General features: G+C 34.9%; 1 protein-coding gene across 4 annotated transcripts in view; it reads left to right on the forward strand.

Moving 5' to 3' along the window:
* Positions 1–17,888, forward strand: part of CPS1 (carbamoyl-phosphate synthase 1) — a 155,751-nt gene that overhangs the window by 71,614 nt on the left and 66,249 nt on the right. For all 4 annotated transcript variants that reach the window (XM_008999418.6, XM_054257904.2, XM_035305601.3 and 1 more), the window contains 9 exons: positions 26–103; positions 1,644–1,742; positions 2,624–2,719; positions 6,520–6,709; positions 7,698–7,855; positions 9,828–9,956; positions 12,721–12,865; positions 14,354–14,564; positions 15,944–16,142. In XM_008999418.6, the coding sequence (XP_008997666.4) occupies positions 26–103; positions 1,644–1,742; positions 2,624–2,719; positions 6,520–6,709; positions 7,698–7,855; positions 9,828–9,956; positions 12,721–12,865; positions 14,354–14,564; positions 15,944–16,142 (1,305 nt within the window). The remainder of the gene's footprint in view (positions 1–25; positions 104–1,643; positions 1,743–2,623; positions 2,720–6,519; positions 6,710–7,697; positions 7,856–9,827; positions 9,957–12,720; positions 12,866–14,353; positions 14,565–15,943; positions 16,143–17,888) is intronic.

Consider the following 17,888-nt stretch of genomic DNA (forward strand, 5'->3'; position numbering starts at 1 on the left):
TTCTTCTCATTTCTTATTCCTTTAGGGAATCATGCATGAGAGCAAACCCTTCTTCGCTGTGCAGTTCCACCCAGAGGTCACCCCAGGGCCAACAGACACTGAGGTATGTCAGAAAGATGAGGCCTATTATATATGTAAAAAAAAAATATGTATTTGTGTGGAAATTTGAGAAACCAAAATAATCACCCCAGATGATCTTGAGCAGAACATTCTCAAAAAAAATTGCTTTGGTAACACACATTTTGTATTAAAATTTCCCCATGAATGTCACAGAGGAAATTTTTATCTTTTAAAAAATTTAAAATGGGAAAGCCCTTAAGAAACCCAAAGTGATGCTATTTATATTTAAACCCATTATCATTCTAATATATTTAGTTCTGAAATTTACAATTGTTGTACTATGCAAATGAATTCCCTCTTGCTCCCTCTCATTCTCCTGACTGAAATGAAATTTTAATCCCCCATCTGTGACTTCACAAAAATCCCTATGGCAACTGGTTGTGTAGCCGCTAAGGAAGAATAAACAGCAGCAGGAGAAAAGAGGGGAAGGGGTGTGGGGAGGAGAGAGGGCATGCATGCACATACATAGGTTATTCAGAGGCTTCAGAAATGAACCACAAGGAATGCTTAGAGGAGTTTTGTTTTTAATCTACATATTTTTACTTTGTGTGTGTGAGTTCTTAGTTCATTGTTCAAACACATCTTTCCAAATAAACACTTCTGGTGAAATCCAGAAAAATCTGAAGTCTATTGTGACTTCCCCAATACCCAGAGGCCTCCTCCAGCATCAAATCTTCATTGTCAGAACTCTCAGAAAAGACTTCTAGGTAAAACGAGGAAGATAATAAAAGCTTTCCTTCTGCATGCTCTGTTCTACTCTCTCATGTCTAATTTGCCTTTTTAGATATTTGTACTTTTTTCTTGTTTTAATGTTAGAAAAGATTGGTTCTTAATAGCCAAAATCAGTATTATATTACCCACCATGATGAAACTCATAAATCAAATTTAGTTAAGTGTATCATCTAACACATGCTAAGTAATTTTTTAATTTAAAATTTAAATTAGCATATATTAGTACTTTGGATTAGGAACATTGCAATTAAGATATGTAATAATATCTGCTATCACGTAATTCTTTTTTGGCTTTCCAATAATTGCAAAATGAATATTCTTTGTTGTAATTTGTCATATCTAGTGAACCAACAGAAGTAAATCCTCTGGCAAAGTTTAAGAATAAGCTTCAGAAATTGTTTTTTAGAGCTGATGGAAATTTAAATTAGTATTTCTAATTTTCTATATAATAAGTGATATAGTTTCAATTGTTTTGTCCAACTAGAATTCGATTTAGAAGAAGCAAATGATGTACCAGTTGCTAAAAATTTGGCATTCTCAGAAGGCATCTGATATATTTATTGCTTGTTGGAAACATCTTTTTTATAGGACTTGAACAGAAGTGTTTATTTGATTAAATTCTTACAGTAATAGATATTTAGTTATTGACAAGAAAGCAAAAAAATATGAAATGTTATGCTAAAAATTATTTGTTTCTTATCTGAAGTTCAAATTTAACTGGGCATCTTGAGTTTTATCTGGTGAACTTAAGAATTTTGAAGCTTCTAACTAGTAGGTCATTTTTTTTCTAGTATCTGTTTGATTCCTTTTTCTCACTGATAAAGAAAGGAAAAGGTACTGCCGTTACATCAGTCCTACCAAAGCCAGCACTAGTTGCATCTCGAGTTGAGGTCAGTATGTGGGCTTGTTTTTGGTTTATGAATTTTGGATTGTCCTGATTATGTGATGATTTTTAATAACTGAATGATGTAAGGCATACTAGTGTTTAATAAAAGATGACTGGTATCATTGTAATAGACTGTCATTTTATAATTAATTATTTGGTTCCTTCTTGATGACGTTTAGTGAAACTTTCATGTTTTGATTTAAAACAATATCTTTTAAAGTTTACTGATTACAGAGCATTTGTAATAACATAACAAAGAATAGAGTTTATTTTAGAATTTATTTTCCATTATCCAAAAAGCCATAGCTCTATGTAAACATGAGATACAGTTCAGATTACAGAATCATAGGTGGTAGAATTCCTTTTGTTTCAACTAGAATAACTGTTATTCAGCATCATGAACTGAATATTTTACCTCTAAAAAGCAAATGGGGAAGAATTAATATAGCATAACACTTAAATCCTTAATTTGAATGTGTATGTTAGTATGATAAGGTTTTTACCCATTTCCTTCATAAACTACACACACATACCATTATTATTTAAAATTTAGAAGGATGTATGTGTATTTGAAAAAATACCACACATAGATATATTTACATTTATATATATATTTTTGGATATTTATATGTTTAAATAAAATGTAAATCCCTTCTAAAAATTTTTTACTTAAGTAAAAAACCTTAATAAACTTTGGAAATCACATTGAAATTAGAGAAGTTTTAAGTTGTTAGTCTTTTTCCCTTTATATTACATTTTTTATAACATTAGACCTTAAATGACCACATAAACTCAGATGATGTAGTTTGTCTTCTCCACTCTTGAAAATGTCTTATTTTCACCATTTTAGCAATAATAACAACGTCTTTTTATTATTGCTTACAGGTTTCCAAAGTCCTTATCCTAGGATCAGGAGGTCTGTCCATTGGTCAGGCAGGTGAATTTGATTACTCAGGATCTCAAGCTGTAAAAGCCATGAAGGTGAGAGAATATGATCTTTACTAGAATTAATATGCTTCCTTTAATGAATCTAATTAGTGTTTCATAATTTAGATTTATGACACTACCTCTATTCAAAGTTGCTATAATTATTTTCCTTAACTGTGCCTTTATACGTCTTGTATTAAAGAAGCTTGATCACGAGCAAGAATTTCACCTTTCTCAACTATGCACATCTGTAAATGAAGGAGGGTAATCTCCAAAATTATTTAGATTATTGCCTACTTACTGTGCAAATACATAAAGTCCCATTTATTGATGCTGTTTATTTCTTTTGAGGCAGTGAGCTTTTCAAATATACTTGTCCTTTGTGTGAAAGATAAATTTTGGGCATCTTTGGTGCTTTAAAGTACCTCAAATGCTCTACAGTATGCTTCAGGTATCTCTATGGTTAAAATGGGACACTCCAGTTGGAGGAGCAAGGGCAACAGCGCATTTCATTCAGGTTTTAGAAATTATTATCTGTCGCTAGGGGACCCAGTTCTCCCATCAATACCTGGGAAATTGTATGATATGGCAAAATTTTCAAGTAAAAAAGATTTGATACACAGATGTGGAAGGACATCCTCCCTGTTTATTTAAACACTCTGGAGATCTCCCAACCCCTATTGTAGTAAAATGAAACTTTAGAAAAATTTCAGTGTATATTTAAGGTATTTCTCTTGAGGAATTCCGTTAGTACCCCTCGTTGAGCTCGTCAGGCCATTCAGAGACAATGTGAGCTCTTGTTGACATTGCTGCAGGCTTTGCAGTGTAATGCCATTCACCAGAGACCAGGCTGGTAGAGGGTAGCAGAGTATGGCAGCAGAAGACTAGGACAGCAAATGTGGAAAAGAAAGTTGGCCAAAGGTTTTCTTTTTTTTTTAATTTTTTTGTTAGTATTCTCTAGTCAAACATTTTCATCTGATGGGGTCTGTTGAAGAGGTAGAACACTGTCTCAATGACTTCGTCTTTTTCCCACTTTTTAAAAATACTGTCCACTATTCATGCATGTACATGCACACTCACACATTTTTTGGAATACATTTTCAAAATGAAATTTAATTTTTGTATTATGATTTCTCATTAGATAATTGGAGACTGTCCATTGGTTATGATTAGTTAGAACGCAATCCAAGTGTGTTCAGAGTTTAGAATACATTTATCTAGTATACAGTTTTTATTTTATTTGGAAGTTTCACAAAGAATTTGTATTTTTATAGTTTGTATTTTAATGTGTTTTACATCAATTGGGTAAAGTTATTCATTTTTAACTAAAGAACAGGAATTATTAGGTTATATTGGGGTCATTTAAAAGGCTAATAACTAGACTTGATTTTTTAAACTAAAGTATTATGATTGGTGCATATATTGTAACAAGAATTAGAAAAATAAAATGATGCAAAATTGAGATGGATTGAAATTATAAGTTTTAAAATAAATGAACACTCATGGATGTGTATGTATAGGATCTTTTCCTGTCTAATTTGACTTATAAAATATTGCCATATTCATTGTACAGAACATTCAGAAAAATACTCAAGTATACTAAAGTTTATTGGTACTTTTCTTTAGTAGTGAGATTTTCTGTAACTTCTGTTGCTGTTATGTTCTTAGTTTGGACTCAATTATTAAAATTCACCCCATATTATAAAGGCATTTGCTTATCTGTTTGTATCTTCCTGACATTTTGTCAATAATATTACTCTTAAAATTTTGAAAGATGACTCATATGGACGAAGGAACATAGGATTTGAATCATAACACTTGAATTAGAGTCCTAATATTGCCACTTCCTAGCTATATGACCTTTGGCAAGCCATTTAACCTTACTGAATCTCACTTTCTTCATCCAAAAGGTTGACATCTCTTTCATAGTCTTTGTATAAAAATCAAATAAATTACTAAAAAAGTATATTACAAGCATTAAGTCACCATTTCAATTTAAAGCAGCACACAATATATTTAATGTTTTATTCAGATTCTCCCCAAAGATATGTAGAGTTTTCAAGAACAATTTCTATGCTTTTATCTGAATATTTTGTTGACTTTTTAGGGGAATTTAAAATTTACATGCTAATTTATAAAATAATAAGAACCATCTGGTCATATTTTATAATAATTATTTTGCTAAGTGTCACCCTCATTCTGGTTTTTAAAACAATTATCCTTAGCAGCCTACATAAAGAATTATTTTGAAAGTCTCTCCTGATGTAAGGGATGAGATAGAGCTATGAATACCTTCATAAGTATGTATACATATACACACACACATGCGTGCACATACATAGTTTTATTTCTTTTGCCATATGTTTTTTAAAATATAGTATGTACAAACAGTTGCATAATGCTCTTTGTTAAAGCATTATGGCAAGTCTGAAAATCTAGAAAAAAGTGAAAACCAGCAGAAGGCTCTCAGTGCTTCCAGCAAGAAGGGAGCACATTATTCTGCATTTTAAATGTACAGTCAATGTTGTTCTCAGACAAATAAACATAGAAGGGGGAGCAGCTTTTTTTTTTTAAACTTTTATTTTAGGTTTGGAGGTTACCATGTAAAGGAGAAATAAGATCCTTTTTGGATAAGAAAATGTTGAGGGAATTCATTACCACCAGATTTGCCTTGCAAAAGATGTTGAAAGGAACACTAAGTATAGAAAGGAAAGACCACTACCAGCTAATACAAAAATACACTTAGACACGCAGACCAGTGTCACTGTAAAGCAGCTACACAAACAAACCAGCATAATAACCAGCTAGTAGCACAATGACAGGATAAAATTCACATATCAATACTAACCTTGAATATAAACAGGCTAAATGCCTCCACTTAAAAGGAATGGAGTGGCAAGCTGGGTAAAAAAGCAAAACCCAATGGTAGGCTGTTTTTAAGAGCTCCATCTCACATGTAATGAATGATACCTATACATTCAAAATAAAGGGATCGAGGAAAATCTGCCAAACAAATGGAAAAGAGAAAAAAAAACAAGGGTTACAATCCTAATTTCAGAAAAAAAAAGATTTTAAATGAACAAAGATTAAAAAAAGAGAAATAAGGGCATTACATAATGGCAATAGGCTCAATTCAAGACGATCTAACTATCCTAAATATATATGCACCCAACACAGGAGCACCCAGATTCATAAAGCAAGCTCTTAGAGACTTACAAAGAGAGACAGAGTCCCACACAGTAATAGTGGGAGACTTCAACACTCCACTGACAGTATTAGACAAATCGTTGAGGCAAAAAGTTAACAAAGATATTCAGGACTTAAACTTGACATTGGACCAAATGGATCTAATAGACCTTTTAAGAACTCTCCACCCTAAAACAACAGAATATATATTCTTCTCCTTGCCACATGATGCATACTCTAAAATTGACTACATAATTATAAGCAGCTTTCATATTGCCTCTAGCTCCACTTTACATTTACTAATTTAAAATGTTTGGAATATGTGATTCTTTTAAGGTTGATTGAACTACAGAGTTCAGTAATATTTGTGGATCTCTAGACAAATTGTATAGAAATGGTCTCTATATTTGCCTCCAGTGCCAAAGATCACCTTATGGTGATCTTCATGAGGCAGCCAATTCTTTTGGATAATTTCATTTTCAAGGATTTCTTCCTTTCTTTGACCAAATGCTTGTCTTCCTTTAACTTTTATTCACTAATGCTATTATAGATCTCTACAGCCCACAGATAACCTAAAAGCGTAGTTACCCCATGTCTCTCTCTTTAAGTGTGGCTATTCTCTTCTTTAGACCATATATTCATGTATTGGATTCTTTTGTTTCTTTCAGGAGGAAAATGTCAAAACTGTTCTGATGAACCCAAACATTGCATCAGTCCAGACCAATGAGGTGGGCTTAAAGCAAGCCGATACCGTCTACTTTCTTCCCATTACCCCTCAGTTTGTCACAGAGGTCATCAAGGCAGAACGGCCAGATGGGTTAATTCTGGGCATGGGTGGCCAGACAGCTCTGAACTGTGGTAAGTTCTTATAAGTTTAATTGTAGAGTTTTGCCATGTGTGCCTCTGTGTAATATATTTTATTTGAACTCATCTAACAACTGTGCTTTGTGTGTTCATCAAAACTTTCTTGTAATGTGTGAGGAAGCAGTTAGCAAACAGCCACTTAAAATAGTCATATGATGAATATTACTAGTTAATTTCACAAAATAACTGAGAGACAAAGAAACTTTTTTCTTGAATGCTCCAAAGTGGCCAGTAGGTTTCTTGAATTTCTCTACTCTGTCCCAGGATATTGCTTTTCTCTGTTGCTATTGAGGTCTTGAGAACTATTATAAATGAAAAATGAGAATTAACATTGGTTAAGTGCTCTTATGTATCAGCCCTGTAGCAGTTGCCTCTTAAACATATTTTCATAATAACATAGATCAATCTTTCTACCGTTCCTTCATTCATCTGCTGAGTCTCCTGCTTCATTCTCTTGAAAATTCTTCAAATCTTTGGAACTAGATTACAAATGAGAATCTATTTAGCTAGTGTGGATAAGCAATTGCTGATATAATTTGTATGTTAAAAAAAGTTAGGCAAAATTAGATGTAAAGGTAGTGTAAGATAAGCCATTTTGATGATAATTTTTTAACCCAAATAGGTACTCATATATTTAGGATTTTTAATATAGAATCTCATTATAGAAATGGACTTTAGAAGGAAAGGTAATATATTAAAATCTTAAGGCTCAGTATAACACTATGAATTTTATTAATAAAGATAAAAATGATATTCAGAAGATGATAATATAAGTAATAGTAGCATCAGTGACATATTTTGACAGACTATCTTCAGAATTTTTATTTCAATTTTTTTCCCTAAGTAAAATTCTGTTATAGACAGTGGTACCTTCTTAGATTTTAAGACAAAAAAAAAAAAAGACAGTTGTGTTCAGTCGTCTGTTAAAGAAGACAAAAAAGTTTAACATTTTAAAAACTAATTATATTTGGTTCTTCTGTAGGAGTGGAACTATTCAAGAGAGGTGTGCTCAAGGAATACGGTGTGAAAGTCCTGGGAACTTCAGTTGAATCCATTATGGCCACAGAAGACAGGCAGCTGTTTTCAGACAAACTAAATGAGATCAATGAAAAGATTGCTCCAAGTTTTGCAGTGGAATCGGTAAGGATTCTATGCTTTGGAGAAACAAGGGCATTATTTTTCTTCGGTTGTAGGGAGAATGATTTTTCATGTCTAATAATCATCATTAAAATTATTATACCTACATGCACTTTTTTCTGGAAATGTGTTAATAGTTCAGAAATATTGTATATTAATTATGGCACTCAATGCCAAAATGATATGTATTAATATTTTACTTTATGAAAAGAGAAACATTAAGTCCAGAGCTGAAGTGGTTTATCAAAGCTGGAAGTGCCAATGAGTCTCAGATCTGAATTGAAGCTAAGAACCATACCAACTTGCAAAACCAAAGCAATTTTTCCCTTCTTTCTAGTATCAGTCACACATTTTGCATGTTTGAATGCCCTGGAAATGAGATTGGCTTTAAATATTTTTTGGAATAAAATAAGCATTTTGAATAAAATGGATCCAGTCAGTTAAATTAATGACTGGAAAACCTGTGGTTTAGGTATTTAAGGGAGATAGATTTGCTTTTCTGTTATTTATTTCCATTGCCACTTATGCCTATCAGTAAGCTATTACCAGTTACCAGGAAAAAGAATCAATTCACTTTGTATCGTTTTTGCCCCTGACTTTATCTTTGACATCAGGCTTATAGCGAGTGAAGTGGGGGTGCTATGGGGAAGTGGTAGAAGCAGGCATACCCTTAGGAATAAGGCAGGTACTTCTGGGACAACTAAAAATGGGTTGTGTATGTTTCAGAAAACAATGCTACCAAGTATACTTCATGTTACAAATTTGTCAATCAGGAATAATCCCAGGATAGCTCTGCTGCACAATTTGGGACACTCCTGCCATACATTTATTCTTTCATTTCCAGATTTAATTACGTCCTTGCTTCCTCAGGGTAAGAAACAGGCATATGGGAAAGGTGTAATTACATTCCCATTGGTAGTGTAGTAATATTCCATGACAGAAAAATATAGCCACCATATGTTGTATTCTGTAAGTTAAAAAAAATTCCAAGCTTCTGGGACTATTCTCAGACTGAAGTTGAAAAATGGAAAATCTCTTAATATGCAGTGTTCCTAATGGCTTATTGTGGTAACATCAAGCTAGCTTCAGCAGCAGAGAACCTGGTTTCATTAAGAAATTATAAAGACACATGCATACGTATGTTCACTGCGGCACTGTTTACAATAGCAAAGACCTGGAACCAACCCAAATGCCCATCGATGATAGAGTGGACAAGGAAAATGTGGCACATATACACCATAGAATACTATGCAGCCATAAAAAACGATGAGTTTGTGTCCTTTGTAGGGACATGGTTGAATCTGGAAACCATCATTCTCAGCAAACTCACACAAGAACAGAAAATCAAACACTTGTATGTTCTCACTCATAGGTGGGTGTTAAACAAAGAGAACACATGGACACGGGGAGGGGAGCATCACACACTGGGGTCTGTTGGTGGGGACTAGGGGAGGGACAGAGAAGGGTGGGGTGGTTGGGGAGGGATAACATGGGGAGAAATGCCAGATACAGGTGACAGGGGGATAGAGGCAGCAAACCACATTGCCATGTATGTACCTATGCAACGATCCTGCATGATCTGCACATGTACCCCAGAACCTAAAGTACAATTAAAAAAAAAAGAAATAGACTTTTAAATTGCATATAAAAATTCAAAAATTCAATTTGGCTCCCATTCTCAAATGAATGATGATTATTTCTGCTTTGGCCATGGTTCTATTTCTATAGGACAAGATAAAATTTACCACAAAAGTATGTTTCTTAAAAGTCTTCACTGTATGTAAAGCATCTACCCTAGGATTTAATTAACATTTGAATAACAACACTTGCTTTTCAGAATGAGATGAGGGAATAATAGGACATTTCAATATTCACTCTCCCCAAATAAATGGGGAGATTGCCAGATTCTCTTGTGTGGTCTATTCTGCTAGTGTGCTCCGCTTTTAAGATTTAGGGTCCTTGTTCTTGTTGACAGATGGAAGACGCGTTGAAGGCAGCAGACACCATTGGCTACCCAGTAATGATCCGTTCTGCCTATGCGCTGGGAGGGTTAGGTTCAGGCATCTGTCCCAATAGAGAGACTTTGATGGATCTCGGCACAAAGGTATGTATTTCTGTAGACAATATTCTTCCCTACCAAAAACACTAACTTGACATACCTTTTCAAATATAGGATGTTATATAGGAGAGAAATTACATTTTATTTATTAAATCATAGTCATGTTCTCCAAGTGTCTTCCAAAAGATGACACTTTTGAGAGGGTAGTGCAGTGCAACAGTTCATTCCAGGATGCAATGAAGTCACGTTGTTCAAGGTAAACCAGTGGTCACTTTACCTCAGTTTCCACCTTTATAGTACATTCTGTTGACTTCAGTGAGATGAACTTAATTCACCTCCATTTTCCTTTGTTTCATAATCTATTCCCAAATATTGGAAAATGCTAAAATATATTTTAGTGATTAAGAAAAAATAGGACATAATGTACTATTTTTAATTATTTTTTGAAATAGTATGACTGGCATGGATGATATCCAGAAAGTGAAAGAAAGCGCATCGAGTAGTTTGGTTTACTCAAAATTAAGGTGTTTAAAATATACATGGTATAAACCTCTCAGTATAGTAAATGACCCAACTCCTCCAACTGCCATATACTCATAAAAACAAGAGAGATTTGAGTGTTTATAATTTATATTCTATCAAAATTACTTTAACATATTAGTAACTACTTCTTTTCTTGAGTATTAGAAGAAAATTCGTGAGAAAAGTAAGATATGCTACACAAACTGAATTAGAAACTAATGTAGAAAACAGGTTCCAAAAAACAGAGACTTTTGTCTGTACTCTATTTCCACAAAGTAGAACAGTGCCTGGAAATACCAGGAACTCATTAATGTCTTTGGAGAATGAGTACATGTGCAGCCAGGAAACCTGTGTAACTTACATGGCAGTCATGGAAGTGAATTTGACAGAATTCTTGTGAGGGCTATTTTGGGGATTTTTAGGAAATAGCTCAAGCACAGCTTACTGCTATATCTTTACTTACTTTTTGAACTGAAATAAGAAAAATTGAAATAAGACCCTTGAATTGTTGACATAGGATTTTGAAAACAGATAGGTACAATTCAGCATATTTAAATAACTATAATGGCATATAAACAACTTGGGTTTCATTTTTATAAAGTTGTGAAAATTACAAAAAAGGGAAACATATCTAATATAAATGTTTCTTGTTTGCATTTTGGACATATGAATCATGTATTTAAAGCAAAAACATGTTTTTGAAGATAAAAAGTTTATTTTATCTAGCTTGTTAGATGTTCCAAATATTTTCAATATTAATGACTTCATAACTGCCAATAGTGCCAATGCATACTTATTCTCTATTAAATTTTTTTACTCTCTAAAAACCAATCTGAAAACTGAATTTTTCACATAAGAAACTTTATAATGAAGACAATTTTGGAATGGGATAGCTTTCAATTATGTATATTGTGCTCAAATAATCAATAGTCCTCTAAATGATTTTTCTTGTTGAAAAAAAACTTGCTCTTCCCTTGAGAATAATTAGTCGTATCATTATGTCCTAAACAATCCCCTTATTCTCTTGAGGTTATAATTAGCACCATTAAAAGCTGCATTAACTTACCCAGGTCCCTAAGTTAACTTTTTTGTATAAAATTAAAGACTTTAAAAAATAAAAATAAAAACGAGCTGAGGAAACAGGTGAAGATAATTTCAATTTTCCCTGTATCTAAATATCCATTTTACTTCATTATAATGCAAAATGCTTTTCCAAATTTATACCCTTTGTTTCCTAGATTTCTTCTTTTAGCAGGCAACCGGAATGATGAATTAATCATTATTAAATTGTTAACATTGGCTACTGAATTTTCTAACCACTTTGAGAATCTCATCGTGGGCAGCTGTGGGGACAAATGTGTCACATTTTTAGTTGCACGTGCTGGAGCCTATAGTGATAAGGGAATTAAAAAAAATCATATTGAGGTACATTATGGAAAAACTTACACTGAGTTATTATTTTAATACCGATTAATAATTTGAAAAAATTCAAAATACTTTCCCTTTCACTGCCATTTTAAACCAAATATATTATAAGACAATGAGGCATTTCTGTCTTGGATTATCAGCCACTGCGTGTCCTAAGGTCAGAGATTACCACTTTCCTATTTTGGGCTCAGCATTCTTCCCATTTTGGGTATGCTGTAAATATGAAATGATAATTATGCTAATTCATATCTGTCTAATCAGGCATACATGATATATGACTCAGAGTATTTAAGCATTTAGGCAGTCATTAACCATAATAATAGTCCCATATGATTCTTCTAATTCCCAAGTTTTATATGCCATCTTGGCTGTTTACAACCGTCATCATCTCCTTTCTCCTCCTCATCAACATCAACTGACTTTTATTGTGTGTGTCACTGTACAAAGCACCCTCAGCTATTTTAGAGAGAGCCAGCTTCTTTAGACTTATTTTTCCATATTTATTCACACTTATCACATTTTCTGGTTTCACAGAAGCCTAGCTGCTGAAATAATTTCATTTCTCTCTGCCTGATTGCTCAATTATTTTCTCTTTTTCCTAAATTAGTTTGATTTAATGTCATATCAGCACTTTGAATGGCAAGCCTCAATAATGTAAATCAAGCTTATTCACTGCAGGATGCTATTCCTGGTACCTCACTGATTTTCTGACACATTGTGCCTCCTATGCAGGGAACAATGGAGACTGGGTTTGAGAGTTCAGTGCTGACCAGGATTTAGGTCAGGGCATTTTGCCAAATATCCTTGTCGAAGCCAGTGCTCTTTCTTACTCTTTGATATTTTGGTCACAAATTTCTAGGCCTTTGCTATGACCAACCAAATTCTGGTGGAGAAGTCAGTGACAGGTTGGAAAGAAATAGAATACGAAGTGGTACGAGATGCTGATGACAATTGTGTCACTGTCTGCAACATGGAAAATGTTGATGCCATGGGTGTTCACACAGGTAGGCAAAGCATCTTCAAGAACTATAGTAATGCCTTCAGCTCATGTCTTTGATGGCCACTGCAGTCTTCATAAAGTTGTTGTCTTTAAATTACTATTTCTAGTTGACAGACTAGTGATAACATTTTGCACACGTATAGTATTTTACAGTATCGAAAATATTCTCATATTTAATTTGATCTTCACACAAACCCTGTGAAGTAAGGCAGATATTATTATACTGATTTAATTGGGGAAGAGCCAAAGATAAGCAATATGGTAGAAATAAGATCCATAAGATTTGGTGTTGAGAAATAAGAAGGGAGGTTGAGAAGGTTCAAAACAGACTAAGATGTTAGTCTCCAAGTAAATGAGAAAATAGGCACAATAATAGAAATGATTTTTTCAGGGAAGTACACTAGTTAGATAAGAGGGCAAAGATGATAACTTAGGATTTAAAAGTACTAAATTTGAGGTGTGAGCGGAGTTAAAAAAAAAGGGAGTTGAGAATGTGGAGATGGAATTTAAGAAATAGAACAGAAATGAAGATGATACAAAGCCATTGGAAACTATTGGCATAAAGGAGATAAATGAAGCTGTAGGCATAGACAAGGTATTCAAAGGCATAGAAATAGAAAGAGGAGATGAAAGGGTTGAACTTTGAATTCTGGGAAACATTTAGATTTATAGGGCAGGGGAAAGAGGAAGGATTAGTGTTGAAGACAGAAGGGGAGAATAAAGAGTTAAGAGGAAAATCAGGGTAGTTCTGTATCAACTAAGCCAATGCAAGAACTATTTTATAAAAGAACTTTGTTTGTGGCAGTATCAAATGCTACGCAAGACCAAGACTGATTATTTAATTTGGCTTTTCGGATATCCAACAGAACAATTTTATTGCAAGTCAGTTCTGTGAGCTCTATTGAAAGGAATTACATGGTATCAAGTAGTAAGCAGAATTGGCAAACTTTCAAGAAACTCATTCATATAAAGAATGATAAAGTTTTGTGTGGTTGTCTGGCAATGTTGGGAGAAGGACTTCCAAAGACAGTGGATATCTGAGCACAACTGAAGGCAGAAGGGATGGAGACTAAGACTGCAGATATAAGGGGCTATGATGAGAGAGGCGAGAATGGGAAGGGATAAGATACAGAAAGCCATCTGATGAGCCAGTCTGGGTGACGAGGGTATAATATTCTATGAATGGAAGAACTTGAGAGCTAGTTTGAGATGAAGAGCAGGGAAGTTGAAGTCAATCTAGTAAGTAGATGATTGAAGCCTTGATAGCTACTTACTAGATAGATGAGTTTGGGAAAGGCTGGAGAGGTTTTTTAAAGTACTGTATCAGAGTAATATGCGCAAAACAGAAATCGAGGGAATACCTGATATCACATATACATCCCAACAAACCCTCAAACTGTTCTATGTCTTGCATTATGCAAGTATATGGTTAAGTCACTGACGCTGGTTATTTAAATATGCACCAAATAACGAGTACTTCTTGGATATACAGGTGACTCAGTTGTTGTGGCTCCTGCCCAGACACTCTCCAATGCTGAGTTTCAGATGTTGAGACGTAGTTCTATCAATGTTGTTCGCCACTTGGGCATTGTGGGTGAATGCAACATTCAGTTTGCCCTTCATCCTACCTCAATGGAATACTGCATCATTGAAGTGAATGCCAGACTGTCCCGAAGCTCTGCTCTGGCCTCAAAAGCCACTGGGTAAGATGAGAATAATTGACCATGGGATTGAGATTCTTTGCAGATAGAAATAAAAAATTGGCAGAGAGTGGAAGACTGTACTGCATTTCTAAACTATGTTACTGTTTTCTATATGCTAGCTGCAAATCATTTATAGGACCCCGAGGACATGGTTATTAATGAGCTTGTTGCCAGATTGAGGTAAACGGTATTGCTAGCTGGCTTTGCTCGCTGGCTAATCATAAACAAAGCAAAATCTGGGTGGCCAAAGCAGGCTGTGAAAAGTATGCTTCTTAATTGCATTTTGCAGATGTCGTTAAAAGTGAAGATTAATCTTTAATTTATTCTTCAACTGTTCTCTTCATGTGTATAGCCCTATAGCAAATAGTTGACAGAAAATATAGTTCACTTGACTCAAGGATGCAATACACTTTACTTTTATTTTAGCAGAACTCCTCAAGACTAAACAGTGCAGAATTTTTTCACAAGGAAATGTTACAAACAAACAAATAAATCTGCTGTGTTGTAACAGCCACTAGCAAGCGTGACTGGAGGGAAAGTTAATCAAAACCTGTTGTTTCTAATAATGTATTTAGCATCTTACATTTAAATGAACAAAATACTTACTTCTTTAGATTTTTTAATGTAGTTCCACAGCACTTCATGGAGTGGCGAAAGGCATATTGCCCTGTGTAGGAGTCACAATCTTGCATTCTAATTTGGTTCTTCTATTGACCATGTGATTTTGGGCACATTACTTATTATCTTGACAATTTCCTCATTTGTTAGATGAAAGTTGTACTAAACAACTCATTTGGTTCTATAGTTCTATGAATTCTCCTCTCAAACAAAATTATCCAAACTGACATTCTGGATGAAGATTGTCAAGTTATCAAAGTGTTAATTTTGTAAGGAGCCCAAAGTTCAAAGATAATTTGGAGACAGAGCAAGGACCCAAACTTGAAATACATGCATTTTCTAACCATTACATACTCCCTCATACTAGCTAACTCCACTGTCTTCTTAGGTACAGGTATGTATGTATTTTCTCCAGAAATATTTTGCAGATTCTCATCTTAGTGGAGTTAAACACAAGTGGAGGCTAAACTTTATTTATCAACAAAGTTATTGTTTTTGGATTGAAGAGATGAAGGTTGAGAGTTGCAATGCATGTAGTGCATAGGGAGTAAATTCTCCTGTGACCTGTGCCTCTATACTTTGTATCATGACTCCTATTATCCCACAAGTGGCTATTAAATATTGATGCAGAACAGAGAATCAAGTATCTTATACTTTGAAGTACAATAATACCAGAAATTTTAAGAAAGACCAATTTATGTTCTGGCCTGTTTTCAATAATTGCTCAAAGAAAAAAAAATAAATTTGTCTTCTTTTTATAGCTACCCATTGGCATTCATTGCTGCAAAGATTGCCCTAGGAATCCCACTTCCAGAAATTAAGAATGTTGTATCCGGGAAGACATCAGCCTGCTTTGAACCTAGCCTGGATTACATGGTCACCAAGATTCCCCGCTGGGATCTTGACCGCTTCCACGGAACATCTAGCCGAATTGGTAGCTCTATGAAAAGTGTAGGAGAGGTGAGTCCTTGGTTTATTACTCTATTTTGTTCTTGTTCTCAGTTATTTTGTCAAATTTGCAACACCATTGACAGTGTTAAAGTTGCCTGGATACTGTCAACACATGGACAGTGTTAAAGGTGCCTGGATATTAGCATACTACTATACTGACAGCCTCCATTTGACATTTATTACATGGCCATTTTGCTGGATTTGAGGCCTTCCTATTCAAGAGGTGAGGCCATACATCTGGGCATATAATATAGATGCATATATGAAAACACATTCACATACATATAACTGACTTGTAATGTTTTATAAACAAACCAAGAAAGTAATGTGGAATATAATGTCATATATCAAAAAGACCACTGAACTGAGCTTAAGAAGTCCACTTTAGGCCAGGTGCGGTGGCTCACGCCTATAATCCCAGCACTTTGGGAGGCCAAGGTGGGTGGATCACGAGGTCAAGAGATCGAGACCATCCTAGTCAACAAGGTGAAACCCCGTCTCTACTAAAAATACAAAAAAATTAGCTGGGCATGGTGGTGCGCACCTGTAGTCCCAGCTACTCGGGAGGCAGAGTCAGGAGAATTGCTTGAACCCAGGAGGCGGAGGTTGCGGTGAGCCGAGATCGTGCCATTGTACTCCAGCTTGGGTAACAACAGCGAAACTCCGTCTCAAAAAAAAAAAAAAAAAAAGAAAGTCCACTTTAGTCCATTCATGCAAATTGTGGCTTTAACTTCCTGGGACCTCATTTCCCACATCTATAAAAGAGAGGCTAGACTAGGTCAACTCACAGGACCCTTCCAGCTCTAAAATTCTAAATTGATATGAGCATAGTGGAATATTAAGCTCCCTTTAATTATACTAAAACATTCTAAGCTTTTAAAATTTTTAGGAGATTTTTTTAGAATGTTCTGTGTTATGCTATTTGAAATTAAAGTTAGCCTTTAATTATTTCATCTTCAAAGATGCAGTGTTCTGTGTGGGAGGAAAGAAAGGAATTCATGTCTCTGCTGAGATTCTCACTCCAATGCCTCCTTCCACCAAGTTCTAATGTAACTGGGTTTTTTTGGTGGTGCTGGTGAGGCATAGCTCTCCTGAGAGAATGCTGTGGGTTCTTGGCCTTTAATTTTTTAAAGAATAAGCAATGGGACCACTGCAGGTATGCCATATGCTTGTAAAAGTAAGATATTGGACCCAAGAAGTGTTGTAGAAAGGTGATTTTATTTAGGTAGAGAAAAGAGAAGGAAAGGAGAAGAGAAAAAAAGAAAGACTTCCATGAAGAGTGTGAAAAGGGATTTTAGAGGGGAAAATTCCAGAGGGGGAAGGGAGCTCCCACCTTGTGGGAGGGGATTTCAGAGAGCTGGAAATTTGGCGTGGGTGAAGGAGCAGGGGAATTTATCCTGGGAGAAACCTCCACCTTTCCAAGTTCCTCTGGCCAATGAAAGGAGTTCCCTAGAACTTCCGCTGGAATGACTGGCTTTTAGTTTCTTCCCACGCCCATGAAATTTAAACATAAACTGTTAATTTTCCGGAGGGAGAGAGATGGTAGGGGGGCATGGTGCTGGGAAATTTTTGCCCTTAAAACCACACCCCCTTATGGACCCGGAAAGAGAACACATTCCCTTATATTCCCCTCGGAACAGGAAAATTTAACTTTTGTTGAATAGGGGCATTGATTCTTTTTGACTACTTCCTGCTGAAATGGGGTATAGAAGCATCCCTGCAGTTGAGGTTTTCTCCAGAAGGGAGCCTTTTAGG

This window comes from Callithrix jacchus, chromosome 6 (genome assembly GCF_049354715.1).
Source record: "Callithrix jacchus isolate 240 chromosome 6, calJac240_pri, whole genome shotgun sequence".
Taxonomy (NCBI): domain Eukaryota; kingdom Metazoa; phylum Chordata; class Mammalia; order Primates; family Cebidae; genus Callithrix; species Callithrix jacchus.